The following is a 26,220-nucleotide window of genomic DNA, read 5'->3' as shown; positions in this document are numbered from 1 at the left end:
AGCTGCCACCCCCATCCCACCAGGCCTGAACCCCAGATCCTGAATATTTGCAGAATAAAAATCCCTGCTGGCATAACCCAGGTGGGGCTCAGTTGCTGAAGTGTTAAACCACCAGATCAGCTTGTAACTTGTTTTGTAGCTGGGTGCTGCACGTGGCTTTTGCTGTGCAGCTCCCAGGCTGGGCCAGACCCCCTGTAAGAGAGGTGGGGACGTGGCTCTGTGTCAGCGATGTTCCCAGCAGGCAGGCTCCTGCGGGGTGGAAACAGCCTGCTCAAGTACCCATTGATTTCTCCTTACAGTTTTTCATCTCAACATTATCATATTTTTTTATTAAGTCAGCTTGTGACTTCAGTAATTTCTTTCATTAGCCTTATTCTGAAGGCAAGATGGTTTAAAATTAAAAGCAACTTCTCAGCTGCGTTAACATTCAAGCACAATTAAGTTAAATCATACAATGCCAAGATGTGAGGAAATAAAAGACCAATTTTGGCAGCAGCAGATCAATTATTACAATGCAGAATCACATGGAATAAAATAACAGATTTTTTTTTTTTCTCAGTAACATGCCCTAGCTGCAAACCCATAACCCCATCAGTAGGTGTTTATAAACAATAACTGTCTTCTGAAAAATATTATTGAAACACTTCATGGGTGATGCTGCTGTCAAAACTACTCTTGTGCATGTGTCTGCAAGCAACATTTGACTTCCCAGGCTGTGTGCTTTGGGGAACAGCCAGCCAGCTCCTGGGGCTGGCACGGGGCTGTGCCAGTCCTGGAAATGCATCTGCTGGGGCTCACCTGAGCTCCTCTGCTGCTGCACTGCTGAAGCTCCTGTTGGGAATCCCCTGCTGCCAGGTGCTGAGCAGTGCCAGAGCCCCTGGGATCAGGAGCACTCTGCTGCACAGTGCTTTGTGTCTGTGGGGTCCGTGCATCCATGGGAACATCAGGGGAGCTGAGCCCACAGCATCCCCAGGAGGCTTTGCAGGATTCAGGGAAGTAATTCCAGGGTTTGAGGAAGATGTCTCCAAGAGAACAAAGATAAAGCAGTGCAGAAGCTCATTTTGCAGGGAGGGGCAGCTGCAGCCCTGCAGTGTGTCCTGCTCCACCAGGGCCCAGGACAAGAGGAGACTCCTTCTCCCCATGGCAGGCAGCTCTCACCCAGAGGGGCTGTGGCTCAGCACCCCGTGCTTTTCCAGCAGGAGACAGCAGAGGCTCAGGCAGCACCTCCTGGGCTCCAGGCATCTGTGCTTGCCTTGGTCTGGGTGTCAAGGCAGGGCTGGCAGAGAAAGCCCTAATCCACTGATGCTGGCAGGTTAGACAGAGCAGGGATGGGTTTAGGTAAAGAAACAACTTCCCGGGATATAAATGGATGGATAAGATATAATTCTATTAAGGGATCGTTCCAGTCCTTGAATGGCACTAATGATTGTGTGGGAATAGGCGGCACAAAGAGATTAGCAGCAATCTTTATTTCCCAAGCAGGTTGTCTGCTGAGAGGTTGTTATGTAAACTAAATGTTCATGTGTTAGGGAGTAATTGTGCCATTGTGTCTGCAGGCAGTCCCGGGCAAGAGCTGCTTGATAAGGGCAGAATTAGGAGAATTGGTCCACTGAGAAAAGTATATTTTGCACATTTTTGTTCTGAGTAAATGGGAACAAACACGTTCCTGTGCCACACCAAGTGTCTCACCAAGATGTTGCCAGGCTGGATGTTTGTAAGTCAGAGGAGCTGATGTTCCAGGGCGCTGGGTCCCCCTAGGGCAAAGCCCCCTCCTCAGGGGGGATGTTCAAGTACCCATTTCCCTCTCAGGGAGCATCCAAAATAATTTGTGAACCTGTTCCAGCTGCACAGATGCTGAAGATGCCCTGAGTGCACCAACCCTGCTCTTCTCCACAGGCTGTCCCACTGGTGGCTGGGGGATGCTCAGGGGGTGGGTGATGTTGCAGGAGGGCACCAGGAGTTAAGCCTGTGGGAATTCTAACTGCAGCCTTCATCTGTCCTTGTCACTAAAGTTGTCTTTCTTTCTCTCTCTTTATTTTTTCCTGCTTCCTCCCTGCCTCGTTGTCCCCTTTGCAGCAATGTGGACACCAAGGAGCTGTGTGGTGAGTGCAGTCCCTCCTTTTGGGCAACAGCAATCATTGTGTGCATGAGGCCCTCAAAGGTTGCATGAAACCCAGCAGAGTCTGCAGGGCTGTGCAGCTGGGGCACCTCAGCCCTGCTGCTGCTCTGCTCCTTATTCCACAGGAAAATTGGCAGAACTTTTTTCATTTTCGTGCAGCACAAATGGGGTCAGAGCTAAGCGAAGCACACGGACCCTGTTCAATAACAAGCTGGAGTTTAATTTCTGGAGGTGTTGTGGCTTCCAGCTTTGCTCTGAAGTTCAATAAACCCATTTTCCCCTGCAAGACCTGTAACATGCTTCTCCCTAGGCCAGCCTTCCTGTTTCCCAGCAGGCTGCCTCAGGGGTGCACTACCTCTGCTGTACCTCCCACAGCTTGCCAAAATTAAAGGCTGAACAGAAAATCTGTGATAATATTTTGTCCCACACCTTGACCAGAAAGGGAATGTTTCCTGCTGGGATTTCTGAAGGGCTTTGCTTCATTAGGAGGTGCCTCAAACTGCTCACTCAGGTGTATTTTTCTATGGATGCTTGACATTGGGAAGTGTTTCCTGCACCCCAGATTTTTGGGAGGAGATGGGTAGAGAGGTGAGTGTCCTTGCAGAGAGCTCATCCATCTCTTCTCCTCCCCTCCTGTGCCAGGATACACAAGAACATATGAAGCCACCTCAGCAGGTCTTCACCATTTTCCTTCACCACTTTGCAGCTAATTCCAGCCTTTGGAGCTCTGGCTGGGAGCAGGTTGTGCAGACAGGGATGGGGTTACTGGGTGCCTGTGCCAGCACCAGGCAGTAACTCCTTATTCCTGACACCTTAAAGAGTTCTCTGTCCCCGGGAGTGCCTGCACCAGGACATTGTCCAGGGTTTCTCTCCTCCTGGTGTCCTCAACCCCTGCCCACACCACTTTGAGCATCCAAGCTGGCAGGAAAAGCAGCAATGTCTCCCCTTTCCACTGGTTATTCCTGCTTGTCCTTGCTTTGGTAGGCAGGAAACAAAGAGTGCCATAAAACCCTTTTGGTCTGCTGAGGATATGAAGGGCTTGTTCCCATCCCTCCATTCTTCCTGCATGAGGTCTCCCTGCCAGCTGACCCAGGAAATCAAACCCCCACAGCTTTGGGTTAACAATGGCATTGTTTAACCCCTCACAGCTTTCTCCATCACTCTGATAAAATCAGGAAATTACATGGCTGTCACCCAGTGTGATCCCATCTCACTGCCTCTCCCAGGGGTGAAGCTGCCAGGAGGGAAGGGAGATAACCCCATCACCTCCTGGGAAGCTAGGGAAAGCCAGAGAAAGGATTGATCAGCACAAGCTCCTGCCTAGATCTGTTATCCTGAATACCTGCCCTCGCCTGTGGTTGATTTGCTTGCTTCTTTTCTAGGTATTAAACATAAACCCTCAGTTTGTCTAAATTGGTGTGTCTCTTGTGTGTTATAAAATGTTGAGAGCATCTCAAAAGTTATTTCTTGAGCCTGTAGCTTCACATGAATAAATAATGATGAAGCAGCAGAGTTGAATCCTTGTTAAAGTCAGCTCTGTTCTGCTCCCGTGTGCTCCTTGGTCAGTCTCAAGGGCTGTGCTGTGCCCACAACAGCTCATTTCTCCTGAAATGGATGGGTCCAGCTTTTTATTTCAGGACTTAGAAAAAGTCTTTTCCTATCAGATCTGCTCAATTTTTCTTTCCCAAGTAGGAAGGAAAAGCCAAACAAACACAGTGCAATGAGAGTAAGCTGTTTACTTATCACGGAACAGCTGCTGTCAGTCATGCTGTGACATTCCGGTTCTGCCAAAATCTTCTTCCCTTTGGATATGTTCTCAGACTGTAAATAGCTATAGGCACTTCTAATTAAGCCAAGAAAACCTAATTAGTGGGGTTGTTTCCTGGAGTTTGTCTTGCTGCACTTCACAGAGATGTCACCTCAGTGTGAAACTCCCTGTCCCAGTGCCGAGGAGCAGCACCAGTGGCTTTTAAGGAACAGCTTTTTGCTGTGCTCTGTGTCAGCCACCAGAAGCAGGGAAAGGACAAGCATGGCACAGAGGACGTGTGCCTCCTTCTGTGGAGAACACGTGATTCTGGGCCCAGCTTGCAGCTCTGTTCTCTTCCTTTTTTACTCTTAAAAGCTTGTTCAACCTGTGGTTGTGGGCTGAGGTGTAAATGTGATAGGAATGTTGGGAAAGATGTAAGGCCAGTCTCAGCTCATATAAACTGGGGTGAATTGGAAAGTATTTGGATGCTTTGAGTGGCAAAGAATGTCAAGGGAATGGAAAGGGGATTTCTTTTGAGACCCCTTCCTCCATGCCAGCAGTAGGAGGGAGAGAGACCATAAAGAATCAAATGCAGAGGTAGGCACAGAAATAAAGAACCTGATGAATTATTTTTAATGGGAGCTTCTGGGTCTTACATCTCCTTTCTGCAATGGTCCCAAATTTTCATGGGAATCACACCACTTCCCATCCCTGCAGGACAAATTGTGACTTTGGCTGAGGACACAGAGTATAAAAATACCCCTGGAGCCATCCTCTCAGGTTTATGTTTCCACCAATAATAGATCTTGCTGTGCCAAGTAGCCTCAGGTTACATTAACGTTCCCATCCTGCTTCTCTTGGTTTTCCCAGACTATTTTGCTGACCATATGGGAGACTATGAGGATGTTTTGGCCTCCCTGGAGATGCTGAACCTCTCCATCCTGAAGGCCATGGACTACACCAAACGGGTGAGTGCTGCTTCCTGCACCTCACGTTTCACAGGCTCAGAGTGAGCAGCCTGAAAGCTGCATTGACAGAGCACATAAATCTGAAAGGTCTCATCCTCTTCAGCAGGGCTGTGTCCTCCTGCTCTGCAGACAGCACAGGGTCTCTCAGGTGGGATTTGGAATGCATGAGTTGTTGCTGGCATCACTGAGAGGGCTTTTGGAAACTTCATATTATAGAGCTGCCTTTAAATGCAGCTTCCCCCTTGGAAGGCACCCTGCTTTCCAAATGCAGTTGCCATGTGTGAAGCTGCTGTATTAGAAGCTAGAGAGCTGTGTGCTTGAAGGACTGCAGAGGAATCATGCAAGCACCACAACTGAGACATAATGACCTGGTTTATATGTGCAAAGTAACCCTAGGTCCTTAAAAATCCATCACGTGTGATAATGATCCTGGACTACTATAGACAGTGATACTGACCAAGAAGCTTATTGAAGTTTATTTATGAATACCTGTAAAATCTGAGCTGATGTACCATATAAACATCCCTGCTGAGAGGAACACCAGTCATTTGTTGTCTCTCCAGGCTGAGAGAAGTGTTTATAGAGCTTTATTTCCTTTGGAATTATTTTCCTGTCCTTCCACACCACTTAATAGTGCAACCGGGCTGTATCAGTGATATTTATTGCCTCAGGATAATCAATCCCTTCTCCCTCTTCCACCTTCAGTCACATTTGCATTGTTGTTTTGTGCCATGATGAATAAAAAGCAGTTTTCCTCTTCAATGGTGAGCAGCAAGGTAGTACACTGAGGGCCAAGCCAGGGAGGAAGGTTTTGCTTTTTCCAAGCAGTTGTAAGCACTTCCCAATCCAGCTACACCCTCCTGCAAGCAATCCACATCAAAATCTCCCTTCCGTCTATCTTTGAAGCTAAAAGAGAAACTCAAATTACTCCACATTAAAGAAGTGACAATGATAAGAAGTTTCAGGAGTTAGAATGGAAATGGCAAATTTCTCTCTCTTCTTGCTACTGAGTAAAGAGCTTGATTTCCTTGCTTGATTAAAATTCTTCCATTAGATTTTTGTGAGGAAGGCAGCATGGAAAGTGAAGGCACATATTTAACATGTTGATGTCTTGCCACTATAAATTAAAGGCAAAAGTCTTTGGCCAAGCACTGATCTGTCTGAAGTGTTAGTGATTTCTTATCAACATTATGAAAGGGTTAAAAAAATCAGGACAACACCAATTTTTAATGATTAAGTATCTGTGTCTGTTCATGTCTCATTTATATTCATTATTAGCAATTTTCATGACCATCAGGTTTGCCAACTATGTATTTTAAATAAATGTTAACATGCTAATAGAGATCTTAGTAATTCATTCCAGCCTGCTGTTCATGATGCCTTCCATCACTGCTTTTCCAATGTGGTGTGAATATACATGACTAACTCTTCCTAATACTTTGCAAGAGGAAGATGGTCTATTCCCTGCTTATAAATCAGGCATCTAAGCATTTGGGTACTACCTTGGATGAGACTCCTGCAGCAGAAGCAGGATGGTTATTTATAAGAACACCAGCTTTCCCAGCCTTGATTCAGCAAATTCTGGCAGGATTCACCTGCCTTAATTGCAGCAGGTCAAGGCTATTTACATAAACCTGAGCTGGTCACCTCCCTCATTAATTTGTGGAGAGGAACAGGGAGATCTGGAGCACTGGAGGCACCTTCCTGCTGTGACACTGAAGGATCACAACCCCTCATCCCAAATGCAGAGTTTCCCAAGCCAGGTGAGGGAGTGCTGTCCCAGCATCCTCCCACCCCTCATTTCATCAGCCCCTGGGGTGTGCTGCTCTTCCTGCCTGGCAGATTTTTGGCAAGAGAACAAGCAGAGCAAGACTCCATCACAGAGAGGAGCTGGCAAGGAAGGATTTAATGAAAAACTCTGTTCCCCCACTGTGATTTTGTGAACAAAGTGGTACAAACCTCATCAATGAATTATTCAAAGGCAGGCACTTTGTTCATGTAAAAAAGCAGGGGGAAAAAAAAAAAAAAAAACAAGAGTAAAGAAGCTGTTGTGGGTGGTAGAGAAACCTGTCTCCAGTGTTCAAACAGGATACATTTGTTTTGGAAGGAATTTAAACCTCATCAAGTTCAACCACTTTGCCATGGGCAGGGACAGCTTCCCCTGGACCAGTGGAGAACAAAGCCCCATCCAGCCTGGCCCTGGGCACTTTCAGGGATGGGGTAGGTTCCTTCTGCTCCATCTTCTCCCCATGTGATGCTGTAACCAAGGGTCCCATGCTGATGGGGTAGCAGGATGTTTAAAAGATTCATACATTTAGTTTTTAGAAACACTGGAAGAGATGAAAGCTGACCAAAGCAGCAGATTTTTGCTAGAGTTAAGCGTGGTTTTGTGCCCCCTGATGCTCGAGCCTGTTGCTGTCCCTACACCTTTTCTTGTGGCCAGACCCTGCAAAGGGCTGGGTGATGATGCTGAGCATTGTGAGCAAACTGCTTTGCTTGTGAGCTGCTCCTGCTTCTCCATAATAAAATACATATTTCCTAAGCTGGAGAGCACTATCTATCATTTAGGAGCATCCCTATTCCCTCCTCTTCAAACAATGTATTTGGGGCAAACAATAAACGGAGCCTAACCATTTTCTGGGTTGTGTTTCTGAGAGGTGCCAGGTGACAAGAGGGCATGGAGAACCATGGCATTTAATTGCTGTTTATATTTCTCACCTTAAAAGACAACTGGTTATTTCTTGCTCATAAAAAGAGAAAGCAGCAATTATCTCGTGCTGGAGGAGCTCGTAAAGTATCAGCAGTAATTAGATTCAGTAGTGGAAGGTCTCACACAGCAAAACAAAATCTGTCATTGTAATGATTTTCCAATACAGTGATGTCCGTGCCGCATGGAAACGACTGCCGGTGACAATTGGAAATGCAGAGCTAAATTGGAGAGACAGGAAATGAACTTTTGGGTTCTAAATAAAGCTGACAGCAGGAGATGTTCCTGTATAAGTCTCTTGTACTGTTGTGTAGTGCAGTCAGCAAGGACCAGAGCTAACATGCTGGGGGAGGAGGTGGATTGTGCCAGGGTCAGGGGTGTGAGGGGTGTGGAGGGAGCTGGGACAGCACAGCCAGGGGGGTGCTGTCCCTGCCCTCGGTCACTGAGTCCCCTGCCTTAGGGGACAGCACCCAGCCAGTGTTCCACCACCCCTGTCAGCTTTGGGGGTGACAGGGGAAGTGCCTGGGGGTGGCAGAGGTGGTGCTTACCACTGCACAGCCTCACCCAGACGCCCCTGGAAATGGGACTTAGCTTGGTAAAAAAAAACAGTGTGGGTTTTTGAGCCCGAGAGGCTCAATTAGCCTTGTTCCTGTCAGGTCCAGATGCCACTGTCAGCTGCACTGGGATTGCTCCTGCTTCCAGCTTCTGCCAATTAAGCATTTTGCAGGACTGACCATGGAAGAATCAGCAAAGCTGACCTTAAGTGGGGAGGTAAACTTTAAAAGCAAGCTGCAAAGAATAAAAAAAAAAAAAAAATGCTGAGGGATGAATATTTTCAAGGATGAAACAGCTCAGATTTAAAGTCAAATAATTTTTGCCTGGGGATGCTCCTGTTGGGCAGCAGGCAGGTCCAAGAAGCACTGGTGACTGACCTTGGTGCATGCCCTGTCCCAGATGGAAGGAGAGTGCTTGGAAAGCAAAATTACCCAAAATTTGAGCTGAAATTGCAACTGGCCATGCACATGCCAGAATGAGACTGGCTTCAGGGAAGAGTAGGGTACAGCAGGAAGGGTTTATGGAGCAGCCCTGAGGATCTGAGGGTGGCCCTGGACCAGCTGCTGCTTGGTGTTCAGCATCACTCTTGGTCCTGGAGACAGAGCAAAGGGATGTGACAGACAGTGTTTTACTCCTTGTTTGCTCACTCACAGCTCTGCTTCCAGTCTCTCAGTTCTCTCATTTAATGGACCTGGAGAGGAAATATGACCAGGTGGTGACACAACACACACCCCCTGAGAGCCTTCTCCTGTCAGAGTGCCAAACACCTCATGTGCCTTATGGACTGGCACTGTCCCCAAAGCAGCTGCAAATGCATTTTCCCCTTAAAATTCATTATTTAGATGTGAGAATATGTAAACCATAAAAAACTGAGTGCATTGACCTTCAATACCAGCTGCTGTTGCTCCAGTAGCAGTAGGGAGCCCAGAGGTATCTACATACAGGTGAATAAGTTTGCATGTTATTTGTGAGTTAAAATGTTCCTGCAGCAATCCACCCTTCTTGTCTCTGCCTTTTGAGATGTAGTTGAACAGATGTTGGGCTCCTGGGGCTCGTGGAGGTGCTGCAGCAGGTGTCCTCTCCCTGCTGCTGGTGCCAGGCTGACCACGGGTCTCCCCCACTTTTCAGCCCCCAGCAGCAAACTGCACTTATTTGAGCAGCTCAGTTACAGCCCCAGAGCAAGAACCATCTGCCAGCAGTCTTGGATGCTAAAAATGGGGGATGGTATTTTTTGTTTTACAGCACAGCTCAGATCAGCAATATAAAGTGCTCTTATTTGCATTCTTACCTGCCAAACTTAAGCTTGCCAAAAGTGATATTGCTCTTTTTTGAATGATGACACCTCGAGATAAAATAGTCGCTAGAAATAATCCTCAAAAAGAACATTTTCCTCCCATCCTCCAGCTAACCCTTTATCTCAGCCTTTCATTTAACTTGAGCAGGTTTTCTCCTGCCCTGCTGAGTGGACTTGGTGCTCACACTGAGGGTGGCAGGTTCCTGGGGCAGGGCTGTGCTGTGCCAGGGGATGGACCCGTGGCAGGGTGGCACAGCAGCACAGTGGTGCCAGTTCTGGGTTGTGCCCAGCCCGGAAAATGTGAGCTGCTCAAGGCTTCTCACAGATCTCCTGTTCTGGCCTTGCCTCAAGGTGGGTAAATGAGCAGCTGAAGACTCCTGGTCTGGGTTTGAAGGCCATGGGTGTCACTGCAGTGCAGCACAGCCAGGTCTGAAACTCTCCTAAGATGCAGTTAAAGTGTAATCATGCTGCATGGCTGTGGCTGAAAAAAGAAAAGCATAGTGATGGGTCAATGAAATGGTAAAGGATGAGTCAACTCTCCGTGTGTTTTGAATGACACATTTCTGAACAATTTCTGTGTCAATTTCTATAGCAAAAAACAGATGCTGATCTCCAGAAAAGTTACGGAACTTCATAGTAGAAGAGCAATCTAAAAGGAAAGGAGGTGCTCATTTAGCTTCCCAGAAAATATTTTTGCAACTCTTCTCTGGAGGTGATTTAAGATAATATTGCACCACAGTTTGAAACAAAATGTGCTGCTTCAGTTCTGCAAGAACTGAATTTTCCTAACTTTTCTGTTCAGACTCCAGACCAGAAAGCTGCTTCTCCGCGCGGTGCCATCCGGAGCGATTCTCTTGCCAGCCCAGCAGGGCTGTGCAGGAGATCCACCTGGGCTGCCAGACTGTGGGGAGCAGGGACTGGCAGGGAGATGAATCTCAAGGTCTCTTTTGGAACCTGTTTTTAGATTAAGATCCTCATTCACTGCTCTTCTGCTCATCTGTTGCTGCAAAGTTCACGTCCCTCCATCCTCCCTGAAAAGGAAGAGCTTTTTCTCTGGAGGTCTTGCTTGTGCTGTCCTGGCTCCAGCTCTCATGGACCTCTTGTAGGACATGGCTTTCCTCCTCTTCCCTCCCATTTTAGGTCTGTTGCTCCTGGGATTTAGGTAAATTGTGTGGTGAAGGTGTCAGTGCTGTTGTCTTGCCGAATAGTCTGAGAGCAGCTTTGAAGGGAGGGAGCAAGTCAAAGCGTGAGCATGTGGCACAGCCAGGCTGAGCCTCCAGCAGCTTGACCATCCCACACTGCTACATCTGCAGGGTCCTTTGAGTAGGTCCTGTTTGGAAAACAAAATCTGCACTTTCCTTGGAAAACTGAAATAAAATATGTCTCAAATTGCTGCCTTGTGGGTACTAAATAAAGCTAATTAGGAGCATGTGTGAGCAAAAGGATGATTTATAGCCAGGGTGTTGGGAAGTAGGAGGCCACACTTCCAAGCCAGTTCTGAGCCTGCTGGGTGAGGGTGCAAAGCAGCCTCTGGATCCACAGGTGACCCTGGGATCAGGGTGCAGCACAGCCTCTGTGTGGGCCAGCAGACACCTGCCCTTCACATCCCTGGGCTGCACGAGAAATGATGGGTCCCAGTGCAGCAGGGAGCTTCTCTGACAGTGAGAATGGAGAAGTCCTGTGATAAATTGCTTGGGAAAGGTCCAGAGCAGGAAACCTTCAGGACCAGACAAGGTAAGAATGAGATGAGAAGAGTCCAACATTAAAATTTGCAGAAGGAGGATTTTATAGCAAAAACTTTTCAAATCCATATGATGCTGTTGTCATGTTTTAAATCTGAACAGGTGTCTCATTTGGTTTTTTAGAGCTGTTTCGGGAAGGCTGAGGGTCTTTCATATGGTAATGCTTTCATTTATCAACTATTTAAATGCCTGTTCTCTTCAGGTTTCTCCTACTGATTATGTGCCAGGCAATCAGTTTTGGGTCTCTGCTTTGGAAGGGATTTAAAAAGTAGGGGGAGGGAGAGGAGAAAGAGGCAGGTCTGAGTGTTATTTTAATTATAAGAAAATATCTCTTGGAAGCAAACAGGCAATTATGAGCAACGAATTTAAATCAGCCACTCAGAGATTACAGTGCAACACATGCCTGGTTTTTAAAGGGCTGGGTGGGTGGAAGATAACCTCCCCATCATCCTGGGATGAGGCTTGATGGGTGTTACATGGCATGGCAATAGGTTTGTTGTTGGGTTTTGCTTTTTTAACTGGAGGAAAAGTGTGGGTGAAACAGAGTTGCCTTTGGTTTCCAACTGAAAAGCCTTCTCATTTCGGCAGCATCACTCTGTGGGTGTGCTTGGACTGCAGTTATTAACAGTTGGAGAAGTCATCAGTGTCCCCAGGCGTGGTAATTGTCAGCCAATTTGGCCAGTCCTGCTGGAAGCCAGCCCTGGGAAGCCTTGTTGGTCAGGCTGTAACCCTGTGAGGCAAAGGGAAGATGTGGGGAGGTCACAGTGGGTCTCCGAGTTCGTGGGTGGTACAAAATAATCTATATTTTACATCCTGTAGTCTTAATGAGCTGAATAGTGACCTTTAAAAATGCCAGCAAAGAAGCTTTGAGATGTTCAATAACATAAAAACTCTCATTCCCCAGTATTTGGTACCCACAAGGACATGGCCATGAGAGCCCATTTTTAAGCATCCATTTGCAGTGTTGGGTGAGGGAAACTTGGCACGGGTTGGCAAATCCAAGCACTCAACAGCATCACAATCCCAGTTATGCTTTGCACAAGTAACACATCCCAGGGGTGTTGTCATTAATCTGTGCCAGAATTTGGGCAATTTTGGGTGGGTTCCTGTGGAAATGAAAAGCTGGAAGAGCTGTGGTGGGGCTTTGAGCAGACTGTGCCCCTGTGTTGGCTGCCAGTGTGTGTGGGAAGGTGCTTTACAGACACATGAACAGCCTGTGATGTGGAGGAGGAGGGTGGATTTGGGGTTTGGACCTCAGCCAGCTGACCAGAGACCCAGCCCTGGGTGATGTTTCCCCAATAATGCACGCTGTCCTTTTCCCACCCCTCTCTCATTTTTGAAGGTCTCTGTTTTGTCAGATCATGACGCTGTCCGAGGCCCTCCTGAGAGCCATCAGCACAGAAATCTCAAGGCCATGCTTTCAATGATGTTTTCACACTTGCTGCTCATTGCAAACACTCACAGCCCCCTGTTTGCAGCAGCAGAGGTCAAGGCCAGGCAGTTCAGCAAAGAGCTTGTCTGGAAATGATGGATGGGAAAGAGCAGCCTTGGAGATGTGCAAGAGTTTCTGGCACAAAGCAGCTTCATTGAGCAGCAATTATTACATGATCTCCATAAATATTTTAACTTCTCAAGCTAAGCAAGGAGGAAGTAACTCTTCAGGGTGGAATTAATAAGACTAAACCTCATTAAATCTCACTAGGATAGTCTGACAAATGTTTTAGTAAGACAATGGGAAGGATTCCTTTATAGCTGGTCTGTTTAATGGTTTGTTTTTGCAGCCCTGAAGAAGACACGTGCTAGAGGAGAACCTGAAGGATTGCTGGAAAAACCTCTAAGCATGTGTATTTCTGATTCAGCTCCTGAGAGCAAATGTCACAGCTGGGCTGGCAAATGGCCAGTTAGTTGAGTGGGAGAAAAAAAAAATCCCTGTTGCTTTGATTTCAGATCTATTTGGCTTACTGGCCTGCCAAAAAGCATCAAATCTTCACAAACACCCCAGTTTTCTCTGTGCTGGCTGGAATACCTTTGTACCCTCCATCCACCCATCCATCCATCCATCCATCCATCCATCCATCCATCCATCCATCCAATCTGCATGTAGGGCGTTTCAACAAATTCAACAAATGTGGGAATCACCTGTTTGATTTTTCCTAAAGCTGAACCAAGATTATAGGCTGTGGTTAAAAAATCCACCATTTAGCTACACATCCTCTCACAGCTTCAGCATCACCATCACCTCATCGTGCACCACTATTTCCTGAGGATCACCATGTGGTGCATATCCCCCAGAAACACTGGGGCTATGGGCAGGTTTTCTTGTGTTAGACAGAAGTCATTAACTGCTGCTAATTGGATGCTGAAGAAGCCGTCAAGAAACTAAGGCTTCCACACCAAACCAGGGGTGAGGAATCAGCTCTGTGAGCAGTTCCCCCAAAGGGTTTTTCCATCAGCTCATTCTTGTTTTATGATTTAATACAGGAGATAAAGGCACAGATAAAGGCCCTCTGGGTTCTCGCAGAGCTGCTCCAGTTGCCATGGAAATAACCCTTGTTAATAGCTTCACCATAAAACAGGAATAATTTGCTTTGGGGAGCGTGGGGTGCTCATGCTGCACTGCTGCATGCTCAGATAACCAGTGGTGCTGGGACCACTCCAGTCCCATGAGCGTGGTCATTGCTGATGGAATGCAGGGAGCCAGGAGCATCCATCCCTGTCTCATGGCTCCAAAAATTCATTCATTCCTCCCAGAGGAGTCCCATGCTGGGAGGTGTGAGCACACAGGGACAGACTGCCCACAGGGCTTTGCCTGGGCAGTGTGCTGTCCCAGCAGGCACTGATGGGTGGGAAAGAGTCTGAGAAAAAGAGGTTCTGTTGAGCCTGGGTTTCAGGGAGCCTTTTTTTCACTGCAAATGTTTTCAGCTCTGATGCTGAATGGTTGGCTTCAGCCAGAGCTGGTGAGGTCAGTGGCCACTGGGCTGGTTGGGCTGGTGTTGAACTGGTTGGAGTGGTGTTGAACCAGTGCTGGATTGGTTGGGTCAGTGTTGGACAGTCTGTGCCAGTGTCCCTCTGGCTGTGCCAGTGTCCCACCTGTGCTGGTGACTGTCGGGAGCAGGACTGTGCCTTGGGCAGGGCTCAGCAAGGCTGTGCTGGGAAAGGGGCCCCAGGTGCTTCATGCAGATCAGTTGTTCTATTAAAATATTTTTAGGTGTTCTTTGTCTTGAAAAAGTTTGTATTTCCCTGGGAGGTTCTGTCAGTCAAACACATTGAGCCCTGTGAATCATCCCAAACCCCTTTAACATGAGTGCTGGGCTGGCCATACTGTTGTGGACTAGGGCACTGTATAACATGCTGAACTCTCCAAGCAGGGATCTCCAAAGCAGAGGACACACTTTTCATGCCTGCACCCACTGGCTGCAAGGCAACAGTAAAGTCATTTAAGATCATGCTAAGCTCCAATACTACAGGCTTTGGAGAACACCTCTTTACATCGTGGGGATGTGGGAGGGGACCAGGGAGGGATGCTGGCCAGGTGCTGCACTGGCCAGGGACCCTGGTGGTGCTGCAGGTGCTGCACTGGCGCTCACCCTGCTCCCCGTGTGCCTCTGCAGGTGTACGAGAGCGGCAGCAACGTGGACCAGTTCGTGACCCGCTTCCTGCTGAAGGAGACGGCCAACCAGACCCAGTCACTGCTGAGCTCTGTGGAGAGTGCTGTGGATGCCATCGACGAGCAAACCAACCCCACCAGGTCTGCAGCATGCCTGCCCTCCTCTGGTGCAGGAGGGTGGAGAGGGAGGAGGAGGAAGATGCTTTTGTGGGTGAGGGAATCGCAGCAGACATTGTGCAGCAGCAAAGGGGAGCTGGGCCTTTGCTTCCCTTCCCAGCTTCCTGAACTCTGAGAACCACTCTGTCCTGCCCTGTCCCTTTCTCTCCTGCAGTCCCCAGCATCACCCTTAACAAGAGAACAGTGTGTGGGGATGCAAACCAGGGGCAGCACCTGGCACCGGGCTGGGCAGCGCTGGGTGCACGGGGCTGCAGCTCTGAGCAAACCACTGCTCCCACCCCGGGCAAAACACGGGCACCTGCCTCAGGTGAGCTGGGGACAGCCCACAGGGACAGATTCCCGTGCCAGTAACCATCCGGAGGGAAAAGGCACCTGTGCACTGAGGACAGGCAGTGCTGTCCCTGGTGTCGTGAGGGCTGTCCCCATGCCAGCAGCCCAGTGCCAACGCCCCTGAGCTTGGGCAGCACAGAGGAGAGCGCCTCAAGATGTCCCGAGTGCTGCCAGGGCTGGGCTGTAAGGAGATCCCAGCAGCAGAGGCAGAGCCTCAGCACAGCCCCCTCGGTGTCAGTGTCACGCAGCTCCCCAGAGTGCCACCGTCACCAGCTCTAACCAGGACAGGTTGCCATGGAAACCCATCTGTTTGTCAGACCAACCCTTCTCCTGCTGTTCCTTCAAACCAGGAGGTCTCAGGATGCTTGCATGGGGATGTTTTGGCTTCCCAAAGCCATGGGCAGGCAGAGGTGCACAAGGAGAGTGAAAATTCCAGCTCCCTCCTAAGACAGACTGTGGAACACAGCGAGACCTGAGCAGCTCTGCCACCATCCCAGCAGCTTTTCCAGCAGGAATGCTGTGGGTTTCATCATCTCACATCTCTTTCTTCTCTTTGTTTTGTGGCAAACCTTGTACAAAAAGAAGTAGGAGCTCCTGCAAAACAATGAAAAGGAAACAAACCCAGCATCAGACGGAGCAATTAGAGCCCATGAAAGACTTTGCTGGCTTTTATTTGCTGATGTGTGGGCCCAGATCATAATGGGGAGTATTGTAGTTGTTTTCTTATGAAGATAATAGCTAAAAAGAAAAACAAATCCCACAAAAAAAATTATCTCCTGCATCCGCATGAAGACAAAGAGGTGGCCTAAAAAGCACGAAAATAAAGGGCTGTAGAACAAAGTGCAAAGGCAGAGGTCCAAGATGGAGACACCTCATTAAATTTTGATTAAAATAAATCTCTGTCTGTTTTTGCCTAATTTCCTGTCTATTGACAGGGGATAATCCAGGAGCAGCAGTGGTATCATTGCACAGCTTGTAGCAAAGGGATGCTCCTGCACCCTTTATTGTTGTTCTTGCTTCCTTATCTTTGAGATGTTCTTTGGGACCTGCACACCATGTCCCTGTGTATATGGTGGAGCCCACACTGGCTGATTTACAAGGTAGCTGGGGAAAGAGAACCCAGGAATTATGCTTAGGAGGAGCCAGGTGCCAGGGGAGGCAGGGAGATGCTGGCTGGTGTGGTGCCCATTGGCTGCAGGGCACTCAGTTTATTGTCTCCAGCTGGGAGCTGCTGGACTAACAAAAGATGCCAAGAGGAGCCAGGGCTCCCAGGCACCTCTGTCAGCAGTCAGCTGGCACAGAGCTGCTTTTGCTGGAAGGAAACACTGGAAATCCTTTGAGCTGCTCAGCCTCTCCCTCCGTGGCACAGGCTTTCTGTCAGTGGAGAAGAAAGGAGAGGGTCATTCTTCCTCAACTCATTCCCATGTCACTCACATGGATGGCAGCTGCAAGCCCTTGTGAGGATGGCAGATCTCTGATTCTCTCTGGCTTGCAAATCAACGAGGTCCTGGGAGGACCACTGAGGACCTGGTGCTGGGTAGTGATCATGGATGCTCCTTCTGTGGAAGTGTTTCAGGACAGTTTTTTGGGTCTTTGAGCAACATCCAGACCAAGAAAGCATGTTGGAGGCAATGCTAGAGTGGATGTTTCCATTCTCCAGGAGAACTGCAGCTGCAGTCTCTCAGTGGGATACACAGCCTCTGCTCATGGGCATCCATTTGGGCATGGGGTGTCTGGGTGGCAGCAGCTTTTCTGTCTGAAAGCCACCAAAGCCATTGGGCTGCAAAACCAGCCCCAGAAAGGTGCAGCTGGCTGGGCACAGGGGTCTGAATGCCCCATGTTGCAGGTGTCTGTCTAGGACAGAAAAGGGCCCTGAAGGCTGCTGGTGGTGCCAGGAGGGCTGTGTTGTTCCATAAGCAGGAAAGAAAAGTGATGGCTGTTGGGAGCAGCCCACTGACATTCCTTTGTTTCTGACCCCCTCCAAGGGGTCTGGCATCATGGGCAGAGCTGCCAGAAAGGATGCTCCAGTGTGGCTCATGCCACTCTATGTGTGCCCAGCTCTGCTGTCCTGACTCTCTGTGTGCTCTCTGGTTGCAGACACTGCCCCAGCAAGGATGCTCACGGCCTGAGTGACGCCTGGTATGACAACCCTGTCCCCAGCTACTCTCCCACCACCTGGATGGTCCCCAGGGAGCAAGGAAAGAGCGTCCAGGCTGGTAAGTGCTGGCTGCCTGGGGTGGCTTGGAGCACTCACGTCCCAGCAGCAGCACAGGGCTCTCAGGGGGTGCCTGCAGGTGCCCCTCACTCCATCACTGTCTCCCGGCTCTGCGCAGGTTCCCCTGACACCAAGGCAGAGGGGCTGGAGGGGCAGATCAACAGGCTGGCCAAGCTGATTGGCAAGCTGGAGGACAAGGTAAGGGCCGTGTTTCCCTGCGTGGGACTGTCCTGCCATCCCAGGGACAATTCAGGGACCTTGCCCCAGCTGTTTTGGGGCAGGGATGAGGATGATGTGCTGGGGATGTTGGCTGCAATGGGAGCAGAGGGAACTTTTGTGAATGGTCCTGACTGGAGGTGCAAGCAGCTCTTGGAGCCCGTTCCCTGTGGAGAAGGGGGCACAGTCATTGCAAATTCTGGGAACAGAAATCCACCAAGCAGGGAGGGACACACAGCTTCAGCCAATCCACCTCTGCTGCTTGTTGCCCTTCTCCCAGACGCTGTGGTTTGACCTGCAGCAGCGGCTGTCGGACAGCGAGAGCACGGCCTGCACGGTGAGTGTGCCCGACACCCCCCGTGGGTGCTGGGGTGCCCCTGCAGCACAGAGCCACACCTGGGGGCTCTCTGTGTTTCTGTGGGTCTCACGTGCTGTGCTTGGGGCCCGGCAGTACCTGCTCCTGGTGAGGAATGAGATGACAGTGTCACACAAGCACCTGGGCGAGTTCTGCAGCTCCCTGAAGCAGTACCTGAAGAGCGTGGCCGGGGAGCGGGACTGCTTCCAGTGGGTACCACCAGCAGCTGCCCACCAGGGGCTGGGAGATGGGGCTTGGCATGGGCTGGGCTGGGGACCAAGGGAAGGACTGAGGCAAAGCAGCCAGGATTTGGGATGTAGCCACACTCAGCCACCAACACTGCTTTTGTGTGGGCTGGGGAGTGCTGGGATTGGGGGGAGGGGGCTACCCCTACCTGGGCTGCTGGGGCTGGGTCCCCCCTCGATAGCCCACCCGAGAGCACACCTGTGGGCACAGAGCGGGGAGGGATGCCCCATGCTGGGGGCTCACCCCCCCTCCCTGTTTCTGCCAGCGTCACTGCAGTGAAGCTGCCTGATGGGGTCACCTTCATCGTCTATGAGTTCTGGGAGACCGAGGAGGACTGGAAGAGGTAGGGGAGGGGATGAACAAGCCCATTGTGGGATGCTTGGGTGTGGAGGGGTTTTAGAGCAGCTGAGCCCCAAGCTCTGTCCCCTGTCTGACGGCAGGACTGAGGAGCTGTCTGTCTGTCTGTCCTAGGGCTGTCCCTGTAAATGGGACAGGGGGTTGGGGTGGGTCTCTCTGGGAGTGCCTTTGGATGTGGCGATGAGAGGGGTCATTGTCCTGAACCAAGCAGGGTGCTCTGCACAAGGGGAAGTGAGCAGGATTGCTGGCACCCAGCCCTGCCAGAGCCCTTGGTGCTGTGGGGGGCTGGGATGGTGTTTCTGGGGGGGCTGGGTGTCACCCACTCTCTCCCACCTGGGCACAGGCACCTGCAGAGTGCCACCTGCAAGAGCTTCCAGCACGTCAAGGTGGACACGCTCAGCCAGCCTGAGGCCATCTCCAGCGTGGCCGTGCCAGGTAGGAAGGCAGCCACCCCCGAGGGTGGGGGACAGGGAGCCCGGGACAGCCAGCACCTCTCCACTTGTTGGGGAGCGAGGGGGGGCAGGTGGCATGGTGTGAAGGACAGCACGGGCTGAGCTGGCTGGGCTGGGGTTCAGGGTGACGTGGGGCTGGGCAGGTGTCACCCTCCAGTGCTGTTCCCCTGCAGCTGCCTGGTGCACCCTGAGCCGAGAGTGACAGTGCCAGGAGCCCGCCAGCACCTGTCCCCTGTGCCCGGGGCAGGTGTCGGTGTGACCTGGCTGCAGTGAAGGAAACTCCCACCTGTGTGTCCCCACCCCAGAGAGTCCTCCCTCAGCTACCCCATCACCTGGGGCATCTCTCCCTGCTGTGGGGTGGTCTCGGGGGAAACAAGGACTGCCAGGGAGGGGCTTGGGTTTGGGGTCAGGGGGACATCCCTGTCAGGGTTTGGGGAGGGGGACATCCCCCAGACATAGGTAGGCAGGGGGAGGGGGGCAACGGGTGCAGGCAGGCAGGCACAAGGAAGGAGGGATGGGAGTGGGAGGTGGGAGGCTGGAGCCCCCCCTGAAAGCAGGGAGTAGGTCGGGTTCTGTGCAGGTCCCCAGGGGCCACCCCGGGAGGAGATGGGGGTTGAGGCTGTGCCTGCTGTGGATGTGTGTGTGTGCCTGCAGGGATGGGGACTCGTGCCCCAGGGGGAGTCAGGGTGGTGGCAGAGGGGGGTTTCCCTTCTCCCAAGGTGCCCCTTAGTCCTTTCCAGCTGTGGGGTGTCCCCAGGGGTTTCCTTTGCATGTGCACAGTTGCAGCTGGTGCCTTGTAGGCGTGAGGGTGGCTGCCTCCCCTCCTTCCTGGGGTCTGTACTTTGTCTGTGTGTCTGTCTGTCTGTGCCAATCCCACACCCACCCTGCCGTGCGTGGGGGTCCCTCAGGGTGTGTGGCACAGGACCTTTGCCAGTACCCTCTCCTGTGTTTATTAGCCACTGTACAACGGGGACGGTGATGCCAAATAAAACCGCCATGGGATCCGGTGTGTGGCTGTTTTCTGTCGGGGGCAGGACGCTGGGGCTCACGGTGGGGTCACGCTGGGCTCTGTGCTCCCCCAGCGCAGCAGCCCCAGCACGGCCAGGGCAGCGCTCTGCCCGCACACAAAGGCACCGCCGAGAACGGAGACAACGCCCCAGGCGATGAGAGCAGCCCTGCAGCGACACGAGCAGAGGCTGCCGGGGTAGAGCTGGCCTCGCTTACGGGCCACCCCTGTACCCCAGCTCCTCTGACTCTGCAGGGTCTCCTCTGCCCTGCTCCTCTGCCTTGCTCCCAGTCGATGGCAGAAAGCCCAGCAGCCCCCCTGTCCACTGCAATGACACACAAACCTTGGTCAAAAAGCCAGCAGATGCCACCATGCCATCATTCCCAGTTCTGTCTGTGCCCAGTGTCCCTGCTGATGGAGCTGAGAGCCACATCTCCCCCACGTGCTCGGGCACAGCCACTCCCACACAGCCCAGCTCCATCCTGTCCCCACATGCTTCCAGCCCTGTCCCCTCCCCAGCTCCAGCCCCAATCCCCAGAGCCCTGGGTCTGCAGCTCCCTGTTCCCTCCTCCCCAGGCACACAGCCCACCTCGCCCCAGACTAAGCCCCCGGGATGCAGCACTCACCCCAAACCCTGCTGCTGCTCTGCCACAGGGTCCTCAGCACCGTGCTCCTTCCCAGACTGTCCCGGGCAGGCTGGGACTGTCCCCTCGCAGTCTCCATCGCCCCAGCTCATGTCATCCCTTCTCATGATGGGCTGATGCTCGGGCAGGTCTCCCCAAGGGACCTCTCCAAGCCTTTGTCACCCACCTGGGTGTCCCTGCTGACTTTCTGCCTTGGCCCCTCCAGCATTTGGCACCCTTTGGGACACCCTCACCCCTCCCCAGATGTTCACTGGTCCCCAGAGCACCCTCCTGACCAAGACCCCAATGTCCTGGGGTGCTGCCTCCACCCACCTCATAATCGCCATCCTCCCTCAAACTCCGCTGCTCCTCCAGGGGCACCACAGACAGGCTGAAGCACACACTTATCCCAAACTCACCAGCACCATGTCAGCTCCCCTGACATGGGTGGTGCTGTGCCCCAGCCCCTCCAGCCAGGAGTGGTGATGGGGACACACCTCCCCGGCACAACAGACACCAAACACCTGATGGCCTCCTGTCTTGGGGCACCCTGTCCCTCTGACCCCCAACCTGACCCCACCCCAGTTCCCACCAGGTGCCCCAGTGCCACCAAACCCCACAGCTCTTCTGCCCCTAAAGTCACTCTGGGCACCTCCTTGATGCCTGGACACAGCCCTGGTACACAGGGACCATTCCCAGGCACAGCCCCACAGAGCACTTCGGGGCACCCAAATTCCCCTCCTTGCAGGGTTCCCACCTTGACCAGATCCCCAGGAATCTGCCCTAGCCACGGCCCATAGGACACCTCACCCTGGCCCTGTCCTCTCCCTTGTCCCCACCACCGCTGAGCACGCAGACACTCACCTTTTGCGTGGCCCAAGGCTGCGGGTCCCGGTCACACACACGAGGCACAGCCCTGCTGTCAGCGCAGAAGCTCAGCCCCAGCACAGCACCCCTCACCCAGCCTCACTGCATTGTCAGCCCTGCACCCCCAAAGCGGGGCCAGGACAGGCCACTTTCCCCTGCAGCAATGCCCCTGGCACCAGTGTCCCCGCACTGCGTTCCTCCCTCCCCGTGCCTGCCCTTGCCTGGGAAGATGAAGATGAAGAAGGCGCTGATGCCCCCGATGAGCTCGATGACTTTGCCGATGTCGGGGACGAAGAGGGCGATGCCCAGCGTGGCAGCCATCCAGGTGACCGTCAGTGCCACCCGGCTCCGCCGCTCGTGTGCCCCAGACACCGCCACGGCCCCGCGCTTCGGGGCTGCCCACAAGTCCTTCACCACGGACCTGGGAGGGAGGATTGCGGGGGCTGATGGCACCCAGGGGAGCTGCACCAGCTCGGGGGACACCCGGCTTGTCACCACTCCCCTCACCTGCCCAGCAGCACCACAATGGGGTAAATGGTGACAATGGAGACGCCAAAGAGCAGGCGAGCGACGATGACAAGCGGGTCATTCCCTGGGTAGGACATCAGGACATCGGACGCCACGGCCTCGCCAAAGGTCAGGTAGCCATAGAGCCCTGCTGACAGGGAGGTGGGGGTGGGCGGCTGTGCAGTGAGCAGGACAGAGGAATTCTGAGGAGGATGGATGAGCCAAGGGGAGAGGGGACCCCCGGGGCAAGGAGGAGTGAAGGGTTGGTGCTGGGGTTACCAGTGAGGGAGTAGATGAGCAGGCAAATGAGCATGGAGAGCACAGAGACGGTGACCCAGTGGGAGAAGCTCTGGTTGCGCATGCTGCTGTAGATGGCCACACATGCCTCGTGGCACTGCAAGGCAAGGGGGATGGTGCTGGGGCCCCATGCAGGGACAGCCCCCACCCCCAGCATCCTCTCTCCCACCTATGGGTGCCCTGTCCCACTCTGCCTCATTCCCAGGCCCCACAGCACCTCTGGTGACAGCCACGGGTCCCCTTTCCTGCAACCTGCCCTTCAAGGGACAGCATGCCCATGGTCTGGGGCACCAGACCTGCCAGCAGTGCCCTGGCAGCTGCAGCCAGAGGGGCCAGGGTGACCTACCTGGAAGCCAAAGCAGATGGTGGGAATGACACTGAAGATAGAGGTCCAGGACGAGGACCTGTGGCATGTGGAGAGGAAGCACAGAGCAGAGGGCATGAGGCTCTCATGGAGAAGAAACCTTCATGCCATAAACTGTGCTGCCTGGAGGGCACCCTGTGGGAATCTCCTTCCCAGTGATTCTGGGAGAAAGGGGTGAAAGCTGGGGCTGGGAGCTACCACCCACTGTGAGTTGTACCCAGCTCACCCCCACCACACACAGGGCCCAGTGCCACCCCTGCCCCACCTCCAGCCCTGCCCCCATGTCTCTGCTTAGGCCATGGCGTTCAGGGCAGGAGGGACCTGGGGCTGCCCCTCCTACCTGGAGGGCTGGGGCGGCTCAGTCAAACGCAGGCTCTCTGCCTGCAGGTAGTATTTCAGGATGACGACCAGAGTGAGGTAGCAGGCAGCCAGCGTGCCCAGGATGCTGTCAGGGCATGGGAGAGCATCAGCACACAGCCAGGAGGAAGGGAGTAGGGGGGTTCCCACGGCCCCACAGGTTCCTGGAAGGAGATAACCTGGGGTGCCTAGGGGTGGGCCAGCACAGGGATAGCCCAGTACCTGGAGTACTTCTGGAAGCCAATCTCCTTGGGGACAGAGAGTGGGAAGATGACGAGGACACAGAGAGCTGAGAGGGTGAAGCGCTGGTCCACGTACCAGGGGGGCAGCTGAGGAGTCCCACTCAGTGTCCCGTTGGGGTACAGGGAGTCACACACTGTGGGGGGCAGTGGGGGGTCAGCTCCACCCTGAAAGATGGCCCAAGGAGGTCGGGAGCATCACACCATGGCAGAACCAGGGAGCCCAGAATTTCCAGGAAAACCCTGGGGGTGACCCCAACCCACGTGCAAGCACCTTCCCCTCATCCTGAGAGCTGCCGGCCTTAAGCAAGCCCCAAACACAGCGAGGGGAAACAACTCACGTTTCTCCAGCTGGTCGCCCACCACCCTGAGGAGGGCCACGGAGATCATGAAGAGGTTGAGGAGGAAGCAGACCTCGCAGAGCTTGCCCAGGGCCGCGCCGCACACGGCCCGCACCACGCCCTGGTAGGTGGGCTGGGCGCTGAGGGCCGCGGCATAGCCCAGCACCGCCAGCCCGCTCACCAGGAACACCAGCGAGCCCTGCGGGGACACAGCCAGCAAAGGCACCGCGCCGCCCTCCGTCACCCCCAGGGCAGGACAGGACACAGCAGGCCCACGGACAGGGACCAGGTTACCGGCCAGATCACCCTGTGGGCCTGGGCAAAAGGTCAGCAAAAGGATGGAGATACATCCTTATGTGGTACTTCGGGTTTGGGGGCATGTACGGGAGCAGACACCCGTTTACTTTGAGTTGAGCTACAAGTGTGGGTTCAGCTGCAAGGAGCATCCCTCAGGAGGCACGGCAGCACCAGCCTGAGGGGATGTGTCGGGGGTCGGCACGGGGGTGCCGTACGGAGGGGGTGCCTGTCATCTCCCCGAGCACCGGAGCAGGTGCGTCCCCTCCCTCCGCTCCTGCCCGGCCCCGCGCCCCTCGGCTCCTCTGGGCTGCCGCAGCCCCTCGCCCCGCGTCCCCCGCCCCGAGTCCGCCCTTACCAGCTCCACCAGGAGGGCGGGAACGGCCCCGCCGGCCCTGCCGAAGGCCCAGGGGAAGCTCAGCAGCCCCGCGCCCAGCGCAGACTTGAGCAGGATGAAGACGGCGCCGGCGGAGGAGAGCCCGGGCGAGGAGGGCGCGGCGGAGCGCCCCGCCGCCGGCAGCAGGGGCCGGGCCTCGCCCGCCGCCCGCTCCATGCCGGCAGGGCTGTGGCCGGGCGCCGCCGCAGGGCCCCGGGGGCGGCGCGGGCAGAGCGGGGCTGCGCGGACCCCCCGCCCCCGCGGGCCGTGGGGAGGGGGCGCCGGGGGGAGTTGGCCGTGGGAAGCCCTGAAAGGAGCTCACACACGGACAGCCCCGTGCTGCTCACAGCCCCGCGGGCGCCCCCGGCCCTCAGAGCGCCCCTCCAGCTCCCAGCACCGGGCCCGTGCTCTCACCATCCCCGAAATTAGCACCACAGCGCTGGGCGGACTGAGGCCACCCTCATCCTGCTCTGTTCACCCAGGCATGAAAGTGCCGCCAAGGGGCATTACGGAGTGCCCCAGGAAGGGTGAAGGAAGGCGGCTGCAGCTCCCACCCCTCATAACTCGTTGGGTGCAGGATGAGGCCGGCACCCCTGCGTGTCTCCAAAGCAGCTAAAAGCCCACTCGTGCTTTCCTGCACTGGGAGACTTTGGAGACAAACCATCCCATCCCACTCCTTGCTCCACACAGGCAGAGGGATGCCAGGATACCAGGATGGGGTGACTGATGCTGCAGAGGACCTGCACAGAGGAGACTGCACCCCACAGGAATGAGGGGCCCATTCCCAACACGGGGGACACACAGCAGCTCTGTGCCACTCTTTCCTGCCACATGCCCCTGCCCCAGGCTCAGCCAAGGCCCTGGCATTGGCTGACAGCCCCTAATGCATTTTTGATTTCCCAAACATGTGCCCTTCTGATCTTAGTAAGACGGATAAAGAGACTTTAATCAGCTGCTAGGAGGAATTATGGATGGCTAATTGTGCCTGCCACCTCCATTACATCTCTGCCGCCTACAGGGCTTATAAACACTTAGAAGGGTCCTTCCAAGCCTTCATTAGCTGCACACCAAAGGCTTCGGAAATAATTGGCCTCTGCGACTTAGAAATTGGCCACTGGGCTGTAAAATACCAGCCACTGGGAAAGGCTGTTAATTCGGACTGGTGCTTTGATACAGCTTGATTCTGGTTTCAAGGCTGCAGTGGAGCTCTAATCTCTCATTAGTGCTGTGATGAGGAGCAAGTCTCCTCATTAGCACCGACCTGAGAAGTGGCACCGAAGCTTTCCAGTCTCCCTCTGATGGAAGAGGTGCAGCTCAAACCAGAGAGGCGTAGCTCCTCTCCCACACCAACACAACAGCTCCAGACAGCTTCTTTGCTCAGTGACTCTGGGCTCCCTCCCTTATAATTTCTTCCCTTTCTCATTTATCTGGGTGCACCAGCCCCTGGGCTGCAAGTCATAGCGTGAGGGTCCCTGTGGGTTGGCAGCTTTACCTGCTGCTGGGTCTGCATGGCAGGTGGAAAAAAGGCTGTTAATGTTTTCCATTTTTATTATCTTTGAAGATTGTAAAAGGTACAAAAATGCAAATGGACAGTCCTTGTTTCATACAAATAAAAACACTGATCACAATTATGCTTTGCTACCTGCAATCCCTTCTGAGGGTTTGCCCCTGAGATTTCATACCTTTACTGATTGATTTTTTACAACCTGGAAAAGCTGCACAGCCGCTGCTGGCTGGTCCTGTGATGGTCCTCACCCATACGTTACAGCTGAGATGCTGAAAACCCTCTCCCTATCATTATGGATCTGTGTTCAGAAAGGAAGAAACAAGAGGCTCCAGCCCCACTGGGATGGCACAAGCCC

The 26,220-nt window shown here is 53.3% G+C and overlaps 2 protein-coding genes across 3 annotated transcripts in view; one reads left to right on the top strand and one right to left on the bottom strand.

Moving 5' to 3' along the window:
- The window catches only part of NECAB2 (N-terminal EF-hand calcium binding protein 2), a 75,925-nt gene extending 56,438 nt beyond the window's left edge, over positions 1 to 19,487 (top strand). The window contains exons 4-13 of the mRNA XM_039721524.1: positions 2,077 to 2,102; positions 4,737 to 4,834; positions 14,744 to 14,880; positions 17,344 to 17,462; positions 17,580 to 17,659; positions 17,958 to 18,014; positions 18,129 to 18,241; positions 18,544 to 18,621; positions 18,979 to 19,070; positions 19,261 to 19,487. Of these exons, the coding sequence (XP_039577458.1) occupies positions 2,077 to 2,102; positions 4,737 to 4,834; positions 14,744 to 14,880; positions 17,344 to 17,462; positions 17,580 to 17,659; positions 17,958 to 18,014; positions 18,129 to 18,241; positions 18,544 to 18,621; positions 18,979 to 19,070; positions 19,261 to 19,289 (829 nt within the window). The 3' untranslated portion in view covers positions 19,290 to 19,487. The remainder of the gene's footprint in view (positions 1 to 2,076; positions 2,103 to 4,736; positions 4,835 to 14,743; positions 14,881 to 17,343; positions 17,463 to 17,579; positions 17,660 to 17,957; positions 18,015 to 18,128; positions 18,242 to 18,543; positions 18,622 to 18,978; positions 19,071 to 19,260) is intronic.
- A 602-nt stretch (positions 19,488 to 20,089) lies between these two features.
- Positions 20,090 to 24,541, bottom strand: SLC38A8 (solute carrier family 38 member 8). 2 transcript variants are annotated; one of them, XM_039721522.1, is made up of 11 exons: positions 24,341 to 24,541; positions 23,689 to 23,887; positions 23,331 to 23,484; positions 23,092 to 23,196; positions 22,734 to 22,791; positions 22,370 to 22,484; positions 22,091 to 22,238; positions 21,805 to 22,004; positions 21,581 to 21,632; positions 20,720 to 20,836; positions 20,090 to 20,418 (listed from the first exon to the last, which is right to left on the bottom strand). In XM_039721522.1, exons 1-11 carry the CDS (start codon positions 24,533 to 24,535, stop codon positions 20,133 to 20,135), a joined length of 1,629 nt encoding a protein of 542 aa, XP_039577456.1. In that variant the 5' UTR covers positions 24,536 to 24,541; the 3' UTR covers positions 20,090 to 20,132. The 2 variants fall into 2 exon arrangements, with proteins under 2 accessions (XP_039577456.1, XP_039577457.1); XM_039721523.1 differs by lacking the exon at positions 20,720 to 20,836 and having other exon boundaries at positions 20,090 to 20,262.
- Between the last annotated feature and the right edge of the window lie 1,679 nt (positions 24,542 to 26,220).

Source organism: Passer montanus, unplaced genomic scaffold (genome assembly GCF_014805655.1).
Source record: "Passer montanus isolate IOZ18808 unplaced genomic scaffold, ASM1480565v1 scaffold45, whole genome shotgun sequence".
In the NCBI taxonomy this organism is placed as follows: Eukaryota; Metazoa; Chordata; class Aves; order Passeriformes; family Passeridae; genus Passer; species Passer montanus.
This window is presented reverse-complemented; position numbering and strand designations above follow the sequence as displayed.